Genomic DNA, 15992 nt, shown 5'->3' with positions numbered 1-15992 from the left:
GACCAAAAGGCTCCTTAACAGCTTCTACCCCCAAGCCATAAGATTACTGAACAGCTAATCAAATGGCTACCCGGACTATTTGCATTGACACTGCTGCTACTCGCTGTTTATTTTCTATGCATAGTCACTTTACCCCTACCTACATGTAAAAATTACCCCGACTAAACTGTACCCCGTGCACAGTACCGATACCGGTACCGATACCCCCTGTATATAGCATCATCATTGTTATTTTATTGTGTTACTTTTAAAATATTTTTTACATTTTTTACTTTAGTTTATTTAGTATATATTTTCTTAACTACAGTTCTCTAACTGCATTGTTGGTTAAGGGCTTGTAAGTAAGCATTTCACAGTATTCGCATCTGACAAATAACATTTTATATGGATTTTGATTTAATGTTGCGCCACCCTGACTAAGTGGGTGTCTATGCAAGGACACAAGGACCACATATGATGTGTCTGCTGTTTTTTTTGTCTCCTCTTACTACTAAACTGCCGATTCAGAGCAAAATCAGAGCCCTATACAACAAATGTAGTTTGAGGAGTTAGTAAGGTAACTTTGGTCAACTCAGAAATCAACTTGGAAAAACCGGTACCACGAAAGTGGGTCACCTTTTAGCCAGGTAAATTGCTATGGCAACGAATCATTCAGATCTAACCTGCTCCGGGGCAGGATAACTCAGGACTAACTCCATTTACTCTGATGAAGGGTCTGAGCCCCGAGTTGAAGACCAATGAAATCAGATTCCCTCCCTCTCGCAAAGATTGCATCATCATCCACTTCATTTGAGGAAGACAACTGATTAAATAGTTTATTATTAAATGTATGTGTGTGCTAAAACATGTTAAAATACCTATTACATTACACATTCAGTAATGACAAATGCATTTGAAACTTCATACACAGTAAAACTTTTGTATGACTTAATACAATTATTTTAATCGATAGGAGTAGAAAAAAGGTGCTTGTGCATTGATAAGCACACTCAAACACATCAAAGTAACAAAATAAAGACGGCCCTTCTGAAAGCCTATTTCACACCACAGCCTGCTGAATTTGCAACATAATTTTTCTTTCATTTGATTTCGGCACAAATAAAAACATGACACTGAATTGCCCATGGATTGATATTTTAGCATTGTCTCAATGAAGAGTTTGGCGTTCGGATAGCCACGTGCGACATGCACGTGCAGTTACAAGCCTGTTAGTTAGCTACAGGAGGAGAGCAATATCCACCGTCATTGTACGGATGAAGCCTTAGCTGGAATGGGAAGCTAACTGAATCTTTAGAAAACCCTGAGGAGATCTAGCTTGCTTCGTCGCATACCCCTCAGGTGTGTAGACACCGCAATGACTAATTTACTTATAGTGTTAAGGGAAAGAACCCTGTATGCATCAGGGCCCCTATTGGCCAGGGGTTGGACACCTTGCTGTGCATAGGACACACATTGCTGAACATGACTTATTTTGATCTCATCAGTTCTGATGATGTAAGCCTTGTACAAACAAGAGGGGGGTGGAAAGAGTGATAGAATAGGGGAGGATGAGCGAGGGAGAGATGGTCAAGGAGGATGTCAGAGAGCGAGTGAGAGAGAGCAAGAGAGAGAGAAAAGGAAAAGTGGGGATTGGCAGGTTATTAATGATGCTGCTCGGGCATTGGGCCTGGTGAGTGTCTCTGCCACAGGGGAGCAATAAATCAATGAGCTGATGTGCATGGGCTGTGAAATACCTCTGAAAAACACCACTACTGTACAGAGAGACAGACAGAGAGAGAGAGAGAAAGCGACAGAGAGAGAGAGAGAGAGAGAGAGAGAGAGAGAGAGAGAGGGAGGGGAGAGTGGGGGGGAGAGAGAGGAGAGAGACAAGGATAAACCTGAGGGATAGATACAAAGATAAATATAGAGAGAGATTGATAGAGAGCAGTATAATCTGGGAAGAGAGATGTGTAAGCACAGAGAACACTGTGGTGATGATAACCTCTGACATCATCATCAACATCCAAAGCCATGACAGCGACAAGCCTGTGCTATGACCCGAAACCTCCATTTCACCACCTCCACAGCACTTTCTTTAAGTGGGGGGGATAAGAACTGCTGCTACATCCAGAAGAATAAAACAGATGTGTATTTGTGGTACTATAGAGTAGTCTTTAGAGTTGTCCTGGATGCATTTGAATCCTTATTATGCCTAGAGGAAATATCTTTACGTTTTATACATCTATGTGTCAGTTGGAGGGAGAGAAATCTTAAAAGATATCCCCCATCTTGGGTTGATAGTGATGATTTTGTGACTAGACTTCAAGTCCAATGCTTCTGTTAAAATGACCTAGAATGAGATCAGCAACCAACATGGAAAAGCTTACTTGATTGATCTTAACCTTCCTCATGTGTGTATGTGTTTGTGTGTGCACATGTGTTAGAGAGTATGTCTGCCAAGCCTCCTTCAAGGAGCAACCAGCAGTCCAGACTGATTGAAATATCACATCAAGCAGACCAGCCTTGGGGCTTATGGTATTATGGGGAGAGGTGACATTTAGATTGGATCCCAAGGCTGCTCCTCTGAGATATCTCGACAAACTGTATGAAAGGGCAGGCAAATAGAATCACTAGTCAGCTAGTTTTCAGACATTCCAAAAGTATGTCTTAAGAAGATTGGGGGCTCTAAAGTTTTGCTAAAGTCGTGTGTTTATTAATTAAATTTGTATAGAATAGCTCCTTTCACAAACTTTATAAGTTATATGTTATACATGTTTAATTGACGTGCATATTTCTACACTGCTTCAATATAACTACACAGCACGAGTTATATAAAGGCATGTACTATAGAGTATGGTGTGTGAACCTCAATGGATTCAATCATGGCAGGATAATCAGTAATTTCATTCAATGGCAGCTCTTTTCTCTCTTCATAAACTACCTTCTTTTAGCCATTAGTAATGAATGATTGACAGCCCATGGTTGTGTGGATTCAATCGTTTCCTCTCTGGGTGATAAAGTAAATAACTGAAACAGTAATGATGGATCTTCTTTGATTGAAGCCAAGTCCATGCGACTGACTGGCTGGTGCTTTTGAAGCAGGGGTGGACTGTGCTGTACCGTCTGCTGCGGTGAGCAGAATATCAACTCCCCCACTGGCCCAGCTGTAAATAACCTTTAAGGGAGACAGTCACTCCATCGCTCTACCCTGTTCTCTCTCTTCCTTTTCATCCCTTCTTTCCATCTCACAGATCTTTTTATCCCCCAACTCTGGGTCTCTCCCTTTTTGGGAATAGCCATTCCTTTCTCCTACTGTATGAATGAAAATATTCACTGCTCCGATCGTACAACCATTTGTTCCCCCAGTAGACAATAAGAATGTCTACGTATATAAACAAATGGGTAGACAATTGAGGCGCTATTGACTCTAAAATGCTAAATTATCACGGTAAAGTGGAAGTAAAAGCAGAGACATTAAGCAAGAGAAATAGCTGCCTTCTCCCCACCTATGCGTTGTCTGTAAGTCCCTCTCCCCTTGGACTTGCATTACTGGACTCTCTGCCTGACTGTCACAGTGCTGCCAGCGTGGTGTGGGGCATGACTAGCGGCACGGAACATGGACTCATACGTGTGTCAATCAAAGCGCACCCTGTGTCCCCCATGGAGAGAGAGAGGAGCACTGGGATGGAACGGTCCGCTCCGGGAGGCACCAATCAAATGTCTGATACTGGCTGTGGCCATTCCACTGGGAGTGGGGTGGGGATGCGGGTCACATGACAGACAGAAAGGAATAGATATAGCTAACTAGACAGACACACAGGGGAAATGACCATAATTTGCAAATAAATTCATAAAAAAATCCTACAATGTGATTTTCTGGATTATTTTTTCTCATTTTGTCTGTCATAGTTGATGTGTACCTATGATGAAAATTACAGGCCTCTCTCATCTTTTTAAGTGGGAGAACTTGCACAATTGGTGGCTGACTAAATACTTTTTTGCCCCACTGTATACTGTGTGTGTATACAGCGCAGATTCCCATAGGGACATAGAATGCATGTTCCAACTCATAGTGTATGTCTAAGAATCATAGTGCTAACCTACAGAACTAGATCCTGGGGTACAAACACAAACAAACAAAACACAGGTTTGTAACATAACACACTGGCAACTAGAATCAAAGTCTCACAGCGGTGTACACAGATCCAGTGTTTCTCAAGTGCTGTGTATACAAAGACAAATTGAATTCGGTGGCACAGAAATACTAATTAAAAAAAAGCATTGAGAATGAAATACTGTAAGCAGTCTGCGGGTATCTTTGGTTTAATCTTCAGCCTTATGTCAAAAAGATTCTAAAAGCACACCTTCCAGTCCTTTTGAATTGTATTGATAAAATAGCATATCATCCCAGTATACATGGAAGACGGAGTTCAGAATAAGCTTTCCAAGACCTAGGAGCCAGGAAAATCCATGATCTTTTCCTATGGCTCAGGGACTCACTGTGGAGCACACCGTGGAGGATGACACTTGGCTGCAAGTGGGTCTTCCAGCATGACAATAACCCCAAGCACTAATCAAAATCCAGAAAGAAATGGTTAATCGACCACAAAATCCACATTTTGAAATGGCCATCTCAGTCTCCGGACTTGAAACCTATTTAAAACCTGTGGTTTGAATTGAAGAGGGCAGTCCATAAGAGCAGACAAAGGATATCAAGGATCTGGAAAGATTCTGTTTGGAGGAATGGTCAATCCATCCAAACATGTTCTCCAATCTCAAAAAAACATTTTAGAAAAAGGCTCAGTGTCATTGTCCTCACAAGGGGTGGTTGCTAGAGTATTGAAAACAGGGGTGCCAATCATTTTGACCCCTATCTTTTGGCTTTTTTTTTTATTACTTGTTTAGCAAAAACTATTTATCTGAGCAATTGTATTAGTATAAAATAATATAAATTGTATACATTTTTAGCATACAATATAGCTCAGTATTTGTATTATTTATTTTTAAACAGTCTTTTTTGCTTATCTTTATCAAGGGTACCAATAATCATAGACCTGATTGTATGTATACATTAATTATCCCCTTCCAACCAGGCAGAGCTTGAGAGGATCTGCAGAGAAGAATGGGAGAAACTCCCCAAATACAGGTGTGCCAAGCTTATAGCGTCATACCCAAGAAGACTTGATGCTGTAATCGCTGCCAAAGGTGCTTCAACAAAGTTCTGAGTAAAGAGTCTGAATATTTATGTTGTGATATTATTTTTTATAAATTAGCAAAAATGTAAAAAAATTGTTTTGCTTTGTCATTATGGGGAATTATGTGTAGATTGAGGGGAAAAAACAATTTAATACATTTTAGAATAAGGCAAATGTAACAAAATGTATAAAAAGTCAAGGGGTCTGAATACTTTGCGAAGGCACTGTATGTGATGGGATGTATAGACATTATGGACAGTATGTGGAAAGAATATGTAATATATATGAAGAATACAAAGGATAGAATAGTATATGTACAGCAATAGTTGAATAGGATAGACTTAACTAGAATACAGTATATACATATGAAATAGGTAAGTACTGTATGTAACAGTATGTACATTATACAAATGACCAGTGTTCCATAATAAGGAATTTGAAAAGATTTATACTTTTACTTTTGATACTTAAGTATATTTACAACCAAACACTTTTAGACTTGTACTCAAGCAGTATTTTACTGGGTGACTTTCACTTGAGTCATTTTGTATGACGGTCAAATCAAATCAAATTGTATTTGTCACATACACATGGTTAGCAGATGTTAATGCGAGTGTAGCGAAGTGCTTGTGCTTCTAGTTCCGACAGTGCAGTAATAGCTAACAAGTAATATAACAATCCCCAACAACTACCTAATACACACCAATCTAAAGGGGTGAATGAGAATATGTACATGTAAGGTATCTTTCCTTTTACACAAGTATGACAATTGGGTACTTTTTCCACCACTGGGATCATAGCTTTCAACTGGATTCACCTGGTAAGTCTAACACCTTAGTAACAGCTGCCAGTGAGAGAATCAGGTGTTTTATACCTGTTAAGAATTTGAATTATTTAAGCTTTGTTGCAATGGTGGTAAAATGAATGACATGCTGTGTAATGGGTGCAAAAACAGTTCCTTGGAAAAAGATAGATCTGTGTAGAAAACCTGGCTGCGACCTTCATGTCTACATTATGTAACAGATTGATCGATGCTACGTGGGCAGATTAGAGTTGACAGAGTGCAGCTGGGGGAAACGGCATGGGTAACAGAGAAAAAGTAGATGTGGTGAAAGGCCAGTTTGAATAATGATACTACAATACTGTGTGTCAAATAAATCACAAAGCCTTTTGAAATCGGATCCATGCAGAATTCAATCCATTCAGCATAATTTGCAAGACTCACTGTTACAACCAATACAAACACAGTAAAAGTCATTTTGAAGCATAATATACTTAACCAATGCAATGTATTTATGAGAGGTTGCATCTGAGATCAGTTGCTTCAACACTGCTTTCAAATTCACCAACGCTTCCTTACAGATTACTGAGGAAAATAGGCTTGTGCAAGGGATCTTCTCCTGTCAGAGTTTTAAACTGGCACTGTCAGTCCTGCACCCACACACCGCCATTAATAAAACATGTGGCCGATTCCTCTCATTTCACCCAGATCTTCCAATCCCCCACAGTTTATCATCCAACAGGGATTACACTCGATGGGGACCGAGGTAAAGAATGACAGGATTAAGAAAGGTGGGGGGGGGGGGGGGGGGGGGGCACCACTGCCGACTGGCATCTGTGTGTGACAGAACAAGGAGTGCCCCATTGAAACAATATACTTTCCATATACTTTCCAGGACAGAGGAGTCAATCACCACCTTCCGGAGACACCTGAAACCCCACCTCTTTAAGGAATACCTGGGATAGGATTAAGTAATCCTTCTAACCCCCCCCCCCCAAAAGAAAGATATAGATGTACTATTGTAAAGTGGTTGTTCCACTGGATAGGTGAATGCACCAATTTGTAAGTCGCTCTGGATAAGAGCGTTTGCTAAATGATGTAAATGTAAAGGTCAGAGTTGTGTAGAGTGCACGTCCGCATCCAGTTGCATGTGCCTTGCAATAGTACCAGCATATTAATAAAACGTTTTGCACATTGAAACTAGATTACATTTCTCCAGGCCATTATACGGTGCACACCTACAAAACATTTTTACTGCACTCCAAGTGTGGGTCTAATCGGTGTGCACTTAAAATTCCACATGTCCGTTTCAAGTGTAACACCTTACAACATCCACAACAACCGGTCACGAACATGTTCCCTACTATTCCCATGCTAAAGCAAGGCAGCTGATCGACAGGCAAGACTTGTGCATAAATTGGATCCTATTTTTCTAATGGTGAAGAATGAATGATCACCAGAAACAGTTAAAGATCTGCCTCTACAGTGCTACAGTTAATCATTCTGCTATTGATTTGCTGGAACAGGAAGGGAAGTTTTGAGAAGGAATTAAACTCAAATGAGATGTATTCATATTGTTGTGGTTCTTATGCAACATTTCAGACCGTGAGATGTGACCATCTTCAACAAGCAAGGTTTGACATGAAATATGAAATATTCATTGCGCTGGAATTTTATGGGACTAATTTCCTAACCACCACTATTGATTTTGAAACCAATATGTTTATAGTGCCTTCAGAAAGTATTCAGACCCCTCCACATTTTGGTAGGTTACAGCCTTATTCTAAAATTGATTATTTAAAAATAAAAAAATCTCAATCTACACACAATACCTCATAATGACAAAGCAAAAACAGGATTTTTTTGTTGTTTCTAATTTATAAAAAAATATACTGAAATAAGTATTCAGACCATCTACTCAGTACTTTGTTGAAACACCTTTCACAGCGATTACAGCCTAGAGTCTTCTTGGGTATGACGCTACACGCTTGGCACACCTATATTTGGGGAGTTTCTCACAATCTTCTCTGCAGATGCTCTCAAGCTCTGTCAGGTTGGATGGGGAGCGTTGCTGCACAGCTATTGTCAGGTCTCTCCAGAAATGTTTGATCGGGCTGTGTGCTAAGGGTCGTTGTCCTGTGGGAAGGAGACCCTTTGCCCCAGGCGGGGGTCCTGAGCGCTCTGGAACAGGTTTTCATCAAGGATCTCTCTGTACTTTTCTCCGTTCATCTTTCCCTCGATCCTGACTAGTCTCCCAGTCCCTGCAGCTGAAAAACATCCCCATAGCATGATGCTGCCACCACCATGCTTCACCGTAGGGATGGTGCCAGGTTTCTTCCAGAATTTACGCTTGCCATTCAGACCAAAGAGTTCAATCTTGGTTTCATCAGACCAGAGAATCTTGCTTCTCATGGTCTGAGAGTCTTTACTTGCCTTTTGACAAACTCCAAGCGGGCTATCATGTTCCTTTTACTGAGGAGTGGCTTCCGTCTGGCCACTCTACCATTAAGGTCTGAATGGTGGAGTGCTGCAGAAATGCTTGTCCTTCTGGAAGGTTCTCCCATCTCCACAGAGGAACTCTGGAGCTCTGTCAGAGTGACCACGGGTTCTTGGTCACCTCCCTGACCAAGGCCCTTCTCCCCCGATCATGCAGTTTGGCCGGGCGTCTTGGTGGTTCCAAACTTCTTTCATTGAAGAATGAAGGAGGCCACTGTGTTCTCGGGAACCGCCAATGCTGCAGACATTTTTTGGTACACTTCCCCAGATCTGTGCCTTGACAAAATCCTATCTCAGAGCTCTACGGACAATTCCTTCAACCTCATGGCTTGGTTTTTGCTCTGACATGCACTATCAACTGTGGGACCTTATATAGATAGGTGTGTGCCTTTCCAAATCATGTCCAATCAATTAAATTTACCACAGGTGGACTCCAATCAAGTTGTAGAAACATCTCAAGGATGATCAATGGAAACAGGATGCACCTGAGCTCAATTTCACATCTCATAGCAAAGGGTCTGAATACTTATGTAAATAAGGTATTTCAGTTAAAAAAATGTATTCTAAAAACCTGTTTTCGCTTTGTCATTATGGGATATTGTGTGTAGATTCCTGGGGATTTTTTGTTTTTAAATCGATTTTTGAATAAGGCTATAACATAACAAAATGTGGAAAAATTAAAGGGGGTCATAATACTTTCCGAAGGCGGCTCATGCAAGAATCCAGTGTTGGGGAGTAGTGAACTAGTCTTTTAATGACATTTTGCAGTACCTTGGTGGTCGTTGAACTAAATTAAAATCTTGGTAGTGTTTCACTAGTTAATTACTTTCTCTGCCATGTAGTGTAGCAGCTAAATACAGGAACTACACACAATTATTTTAATCAAAAATAAAATATGGGTGAAGTAGGCAATCATTTCCTCTCTTTTTCGGCATCAGACTTACCTAATTCTCACTTGAAACACTGTGCTTAATTCTCACTTTTTGGGTTTAATAGGCTAACTCACACATTATGTTAACATCTGACAAGAGTAATCTGTTCTTGCAATTTGTAGTCTGACATTTCAGATTTAGATATGCTATTCTTTCAAAGTAGTTTGGAAGTAGTGAAAAAACGTATTTAAGTACTTTAATTAAGTAAACAATTTCTTACAGGTAGCTTTAATGTAGCTTAACTTCTTCCATTGTGAAGTAATTGCTAGCTTGATAAACTATATTTCAGAGTAGCTTCCATAACTGCAAGAATCTACAATTATCCAAATATCCAAAGGAGTTTGCACAGTTTATTGAAACATAATAACAACATCCATAGACCCTGGCACTTTAACGGTGGTAAAAAAAAATGCAGTTAGGGAGCAATAAGTCATGATTTGAGCGCTGTAGTCAACCTGAAATCTATCTCCCAGTCACCAAAAATGTTAGAAATACCTCCATGTACGTGTTAGGGTTACCATGTCCACCGAAGAAGAGCATGGGGATATTCCCACATCATGACGAGAATATCAGGCTGTAAATATTTGATCATGTGAAGGGAATTTAATCACAACTCTGCTATTTTTGGATAAACTCCTATTATGGTGTCCTGGAAAGGTCAATAATGTGCTACTGTTTCTGAAAACTGCAAGGGTCTAGTGTATTTCTTGCCTGGCTACCCACACTCCTTGTTCAGGTCAAACACTAGACCATGCCCACGGATGTTAGTTTCTTCTCTGCAATGAGTCTGTATCTGAGTACCTCCTTCACCGAATAGGAACACATTTGGTACCGTCTGATTGGACCAGAAACCTATGGGTTGGGCTAGAGCCAGAACACACGTGAGTAAAGCGGTGGTTTGAAAGTTCGTCATTGGCTTTCATACTCTGATTGGTCAGAGACAATCCAATTGCTGATTACATTTTGTACAATGCCTCGTCACCCCAAACAACTTCAAAGATGGCAGTCTCAGACTAAAGTATGTAGCGAACGACAGAACAGAGGAAGAATTTAGTGAGAGTTGTCAGGCTCGTGTTTTTCAGCATAATCCCTCGCAATATTGTAAAGGTACAGTAAAGCATGACTGCAAACATCAAGTTTGAGTTTAATTAGGCTCTTTTCCTGTGATGAAACAGATATCATTTCTTTATAGATACTGTAGACCAAGCTTACATAATAAACATATTGTGGGCAAAAATAACAGATCTCCCTCCCTCCAAAATTAAAACAACGTAGATTCTTTATTGTAGTCCAGGCCATCTTGGTCTGTAAAAGCACAGAAACATCAGTGTCAGACACGGCATGGCTGCGCAGGCCTCCATTATTAACTGTAGCAGGTTTGTTCTCAACTTGAAAACACACCATTTAGTTTCCTCCTGGATTAGGGGACCCCACTGGATCATCTGAAAGAAACAACTTCTTTTTAGGTTATTTGTGTTTAAAGACAATTTCCTACTTGATAAGCTAATGCCCAAACAATGAAAGTGGGGGGCACCATTAACTGTAACACCAACCAAGGGATGAGTTAAATCATTTGATGAAATAAGAGGAATAGTGGGCTAAGGCTAATATTTTGTTATCACATGGGATGCATTCAGCAGCTGAACTCACAGCAAGCAAGCAGTCTAAACCCATGGCATATATAAACCTACACATTGAGTACTATATTATCAGACAGGAGTATAAAGAGAGAGAAGGTTGTTTTTACAGTAAAGAGCGTTTCCACTCCGGGCATGAATAACCAGCCTCCGCTAACAGCGCTAAGACCGAGAGCCTCTTAAATAACAATACCGGCCTTCTTCCGGTATCAGTGATGAGCGTGGACACTAATTGTGATTCATTTCATTTACTATGTACGCCCGCGGCTCTTATCTCGGCTGAGGTAAATCTATACATCCACACAGAAACACTGACAGCACACAGCTTAAGATATGGAAGGTTATTTCCTCTCTCCTCAGTTAGTGGATTGTGGCTCCATCAGATAACTGGCTGGCTGATGTGATGTTAAAATCAGGGTCGCATGGCTGATTTCACTGGCGCACCCTCGCACAGACGGCGATCAAATACGAAATGTCTGCATGTAATTACTGTAAAAGCCCTAGAGGGCACACAGACTGATTCCTGCACTCACCCTTACTGTCCAATCAGACAAGGCAATACAGACTGGGAGTAGGGTCAACTATCTATCTATCTATCACACACACACACACAGAGCGCGAGCAGTATTTCAAAACCTCTGACCACGTTAAGGAAACATTGGCTACATGCACTTGGCATGACATGGTGTTGTTGGGATAGCACTGGGCAGCTGGGAGATGGCACACACACACACACCTCATCTAACTACACTTCTAATGCTACTGTATATCAGGCAATAAGAAAGCAACCACAGTTTGAAGTGCGAATTTGTAAACCTCTCACTGATCTTGAATTTGTAGTCTCTGGTGTGCTCTCGTTTGCTTGCGTCCCGTTACATAATACAATAAGCTGCCAGCCACAAAGCTAGAGTATAGTGATTACTGACTACACTCTCCAAATCAGACTTTAAAACATCTGTTTACCTCTCTCCCTGTCCAATGTGTGGTGGGGAGAAAGGGATATTTTTTACCAAGGTTATCAAACGCTACCCTCACTGGCACCCATGCCTCTGTTGCTAAACAAGTCACTGGGGCTTTGAAGACAATCAAATCCAATTCTCCTAGGATGAACGAGTTGTAAAGCAAGTAAGCTCTATTAGCCAGTGACAACATGTGACTAAACCTTCAACTTAAAGCCAATAACTTTCCCATAACCTAAAAGTGGCATACATCTGACGAGAAAACAGGACAGGTGCCATACCTCTAAATGCTAGCTACATACAGTTGAAGTGGGAAGTTTACATACACCTTAGCCAAATACATTTAAACCCAGTTTTTCACAATTCCTGACATTTAAACCTAGTAAAAAGTCCCTGTCTTAGGTCAGTTAGGATCACCACTTTATTTTAAGAATGTGAAATGTCAGAATAAGAGTAGAGAGAATGATTTATTTCAGCTTTTATTTCTTTCATCACATTCCCAGTGGGTCAGAAGTTTACATACACTCAATTAGTATTTGGTAGCATTGCCTTTAAAATGTTTTACTTGGGTCAAACATTTCAGGTATCCTTCCACAAATTGGGTGAATTTTGGCCCATTCCTCCTGACAGAGCTGGTGTAACTGAGTCAAGTTTATAGGCCTCCTTGCTCGCACACGCTTTTTCAGTTCTGCCCACAAATTTTCTATAGGATTGAGGTCAGGGCTTTGTGATGGCCACTCCAATACCTTGACTTTGTTGTCCTTAAGCCATTTTGCCACAACATTGGAAGTATGCTTGGGTTCATTGTCCATTTGGAAGACCCATTTGCGACCAAGCTTTAACTTCCTGACTGATGTCTTGAGATGTTGCTTCAATATATCAACATAATTGTCCTCCTCATGATGCCATCTATTTTGTGAAGTACACAAGTCCCTCCTGCAGCAAAGCACCCCCCACAACATGACGCTGCCACCCCCGTGCTTCACAGTTGGGATGGTGTTTTCGGCTTGCAAGACTCCCCCCTTTTCCTCCAAACGTAACGATGGTCATTAGGCCAAACAGTTCTATTTTTGTTTCATCAGACCAGAGGACATTTCTCCAAAAAGTACGATCTTTGTCCCCATGTGCCGTTGCAAACCGTAGTCTGGCTTTTTTATTGCGGTTTTGGAGCAGTGGCTTCTTCCTTGCTGAGGAGCTTTTCAGGTTATGTCGATATAGGACTCGTTTTACTGTGGTTATAGATACTTTGTACCTGTTTCCTCCAGCATCTTCACAAGGTCCTTTGCTGTTGTTCTTGGATTGATTTGCACTTTTCACACCAAAGTACGTTCATCTCTAGGAGACAGAAAGCGTCTCCTTCCTGAGCGGTATGACAGCTGCGTGGTCCCATGGTGTTTATGCTTGAGTACTATTGTTTGTACAGATGAATGTGGTACCTTCAGGAGTTTGGAAATTTCTCCCAAGGATGAACCAGACTTGTGGAGATGTACAATTGTTTTTCTGAGGTCTTGGATGATTTCTTTTGATTTTCGCATGATGTCAAGCAAAGAGGCACTGAGTTTGAAGGTAGGCCTTGAAATACATCCACAGGCACACCTCCAATTGACTCAGATTATGTCAAATAGCCTATCAGAAGCTTCTACAGCCATGACATAATTTTCTGGAATTTTCCAAGCTGTTTAAAGGCACAGCCAACTTACTGTATGTAAACTTCTGACCCACTGGAATTGTGATTATTTAACTTAATACACTGTGTCTGTAAATAATTGTTGGAAAAATGACTTGTGTCATGCACAAAGTAGATGTCCTAACCGACTTGCCAAAACTATAGTTTGTTAACAAGAAATTTGTGGAGTGGTTGAAAAACTAGTTTTAACACTCCAACCTAAGTGTATGTAAACATCCAACTTCAACTGTATGTCTCTGGGTACATCAACATAGGTTGACCCAAGAAATCCCCTCCACATCCAACACTGGGTGGGCTTATTGCATTACACACTCTGCCGGCTTGTAGACAAGCCAGCAAGCAGAAAAGGCTGGACCGATGAAGCAGCGAGAGCGTGAACAATGCCAATCATCCCTCTGTAAAAAGAGAGAGAGAAACCGACCGAGTGGTTATTTTTATCTGAATTCCTCAAAAACAGCTGCTGTCCCCACGGGTGCTTGTATGACTGCTCTACTCTCCCACTCTCTGTCAGAGCGATGCAACAACGGAGGGAGAGAAAAGGACGAGAGTGAAGGCAGTGCTGCACTCTGGGAGTCATTGTTGAGCACCACAGGACACGGAGTACGTATCAGCATTGCGCAGCAGCAGCAAATCCACAACACAAAGTAGACTGTTCTTGATCTGTTCAAATAAGTCAATAGTGGGAAGGAGGGAGGATACTGTGCTGTAAACCTACAATCCAAATAGTGCAGTTTTGGCTCCGTGATAGCCCGTGTAGCAAAATGTATAATTAATTGCCAAGTTAGATATTGAAACGAATCAGATATTCCACACACACACACACACACACACACACACACACACACACACACACACACACACACACACACACACACACACACACACACACCTCCCCTTGGGCAATAAAAGCAAAACATACAGTACCAGTGAAAAGTTTGGACACACCTACTCATTCAAAGGTTTTTCTTTATTTTTACTATTTGTAGATAGTGAAGATATCAAATAGTGAAGATATCAAATAGTGAAGATATCAAAACTATGAAATAACAGATATGGAATCATGTAGTAACAATAAGTGGTAAACAAATCAAAATACATTTTAGATTCTTCAAAGTAGCCACCCTTTGCCTTGACAGCTTTGCACACACATGACATTCTCTGAACCAGCTTCACCTGGAATGCTTTTCCAACAGTTTTGAAGGAGATCCCAAATATACTGAGCACTTGTTGGCTGCTTTTCCTTCACTTTGCAGTCCAACTCATCCCAAACCATCTCAATTGGGTTGTGGTCGGGTGACTGTGGAGGCCAGGTCATCTGATGCAGCACTCCATCACTCTCTTTCTTGGTCAAATAGCCCTTACACAGCCTGGAGGTGTGTCGGGTCATTGTCCAGTTGAAATGCTGTGGTAGCCATGCTAGTTAAGTGTGCCTTTAATTGTAAATAAATCAGACAGTGTCCCCAGCAAAGCACCCCCACACCATCACACTTCCTCCTCCATGCTTCACGGTGGGAACCACACATGCGGAGATAATCCGTTCACCTACTCTGCGTCTCACAAAGAGACGGCGGTTGGAACCAAAAATCTCGGTCTAATGTCCATTGGTGGTGTTTCTTGGCCAAAGCAAGTCTCTTCTTGTGTCCTTTAGTAGTGTTTTTTTTGCAGCAATTCAACCATGAAGGCCTGATTCACGCAGTTTCCTCTGAACAGTTGATGTTGAGATGTGTCTGTTACTTGAACTCTGTTAAGCCTTTATTTGGGCTGCAATTTCTGAGGCTGGTAACTCTAATGAACTCATCTTCTGCAGCAGAGGTAACTCTGGGTCTTCCTTTCCTCTCACGGTCCTCATGAGAGCCAGTTTCATCATAGTGCTTGATAGTTTTTGCGATTGCACTTGAAGTTCTTTAAATGTTTGACTGACTTTCATGTCTTAAAGTAATGGACTGTCATTTCTCTTTGCTTACTTGATCTGTTCTTGCCGTAATATGGACTTGGTCTTTTACCAAATAGGAGTATCTTCTGTATACCACCCCTACCTTGTCATAACATAACTGATTGGCTCAAAAACACTAAGGAAAGAAAATCCACAAATTAACAAGGCACACTTGTTAATTGAAATGCATTCCAGGTGACTACCTCATGAAGCTGGTTGAGAGAATGTCAAGAGTGTGCAAAGCTGTCATGAAGGCAAATGGTGGCTACTTTGAAGAAACTCAAATATATTTAGATTTGTTTAACACTTTTTTGGTTACTACATGTTTCCATGTGTTATTTCATAGTTGTGATGTCTTCACCATTATTCTACAATGTAGAAAAGAGTACAAAT

The 15992-nt window shown here is 41.0% G+C and overlaps 1 protein-coding gene across 1 annotated transcript in view; it reads right to left on the bottom strand.

The window, feature by feature from the left end:
* Positions 1-9713: 9713 nt before the first annotated feature.
* LOC106563260 (nuclear pore complex protein Nup214) overlaps positions 9714-15992 on the bottom strand; it is a 58635-nt gene continuing 52356 nt past the window's right edge. Inside the window, exons 36-37 of the mRNA XM_082958178.1 lie at positions 10785-10825; positions 9714-10688 (exon numbers count right to left, since the gene is read on the bottom strand). Of these exons, the coding sequence (XP_082814304.1) occupies positions 10822-10825 (4 nt within the window). The 3' untranslated portion in view covers positions 9714-10688; positions 10785-10821. The remainder of the gene's footprint in view (positions 10689-10784; positions 10826-15992) is intronic.

Source organism: Salmo salar, chromosome 11 (genome assembly GCF_965601325.2).
Source record: "Salmo salar chromosome 11, fSalSal1, whole genome shotgun sequence".
Classification (NCBI taxonomy): domain Eukaryota; kingdom Metazoa; phylum Chordata; class Actinopteri; order Salmoniformes; family Salmonidae; genus Salmo; species Salmo salar.
This window is presented reverse-complemented; position numbering and strand designations above follow the sequence as displayed.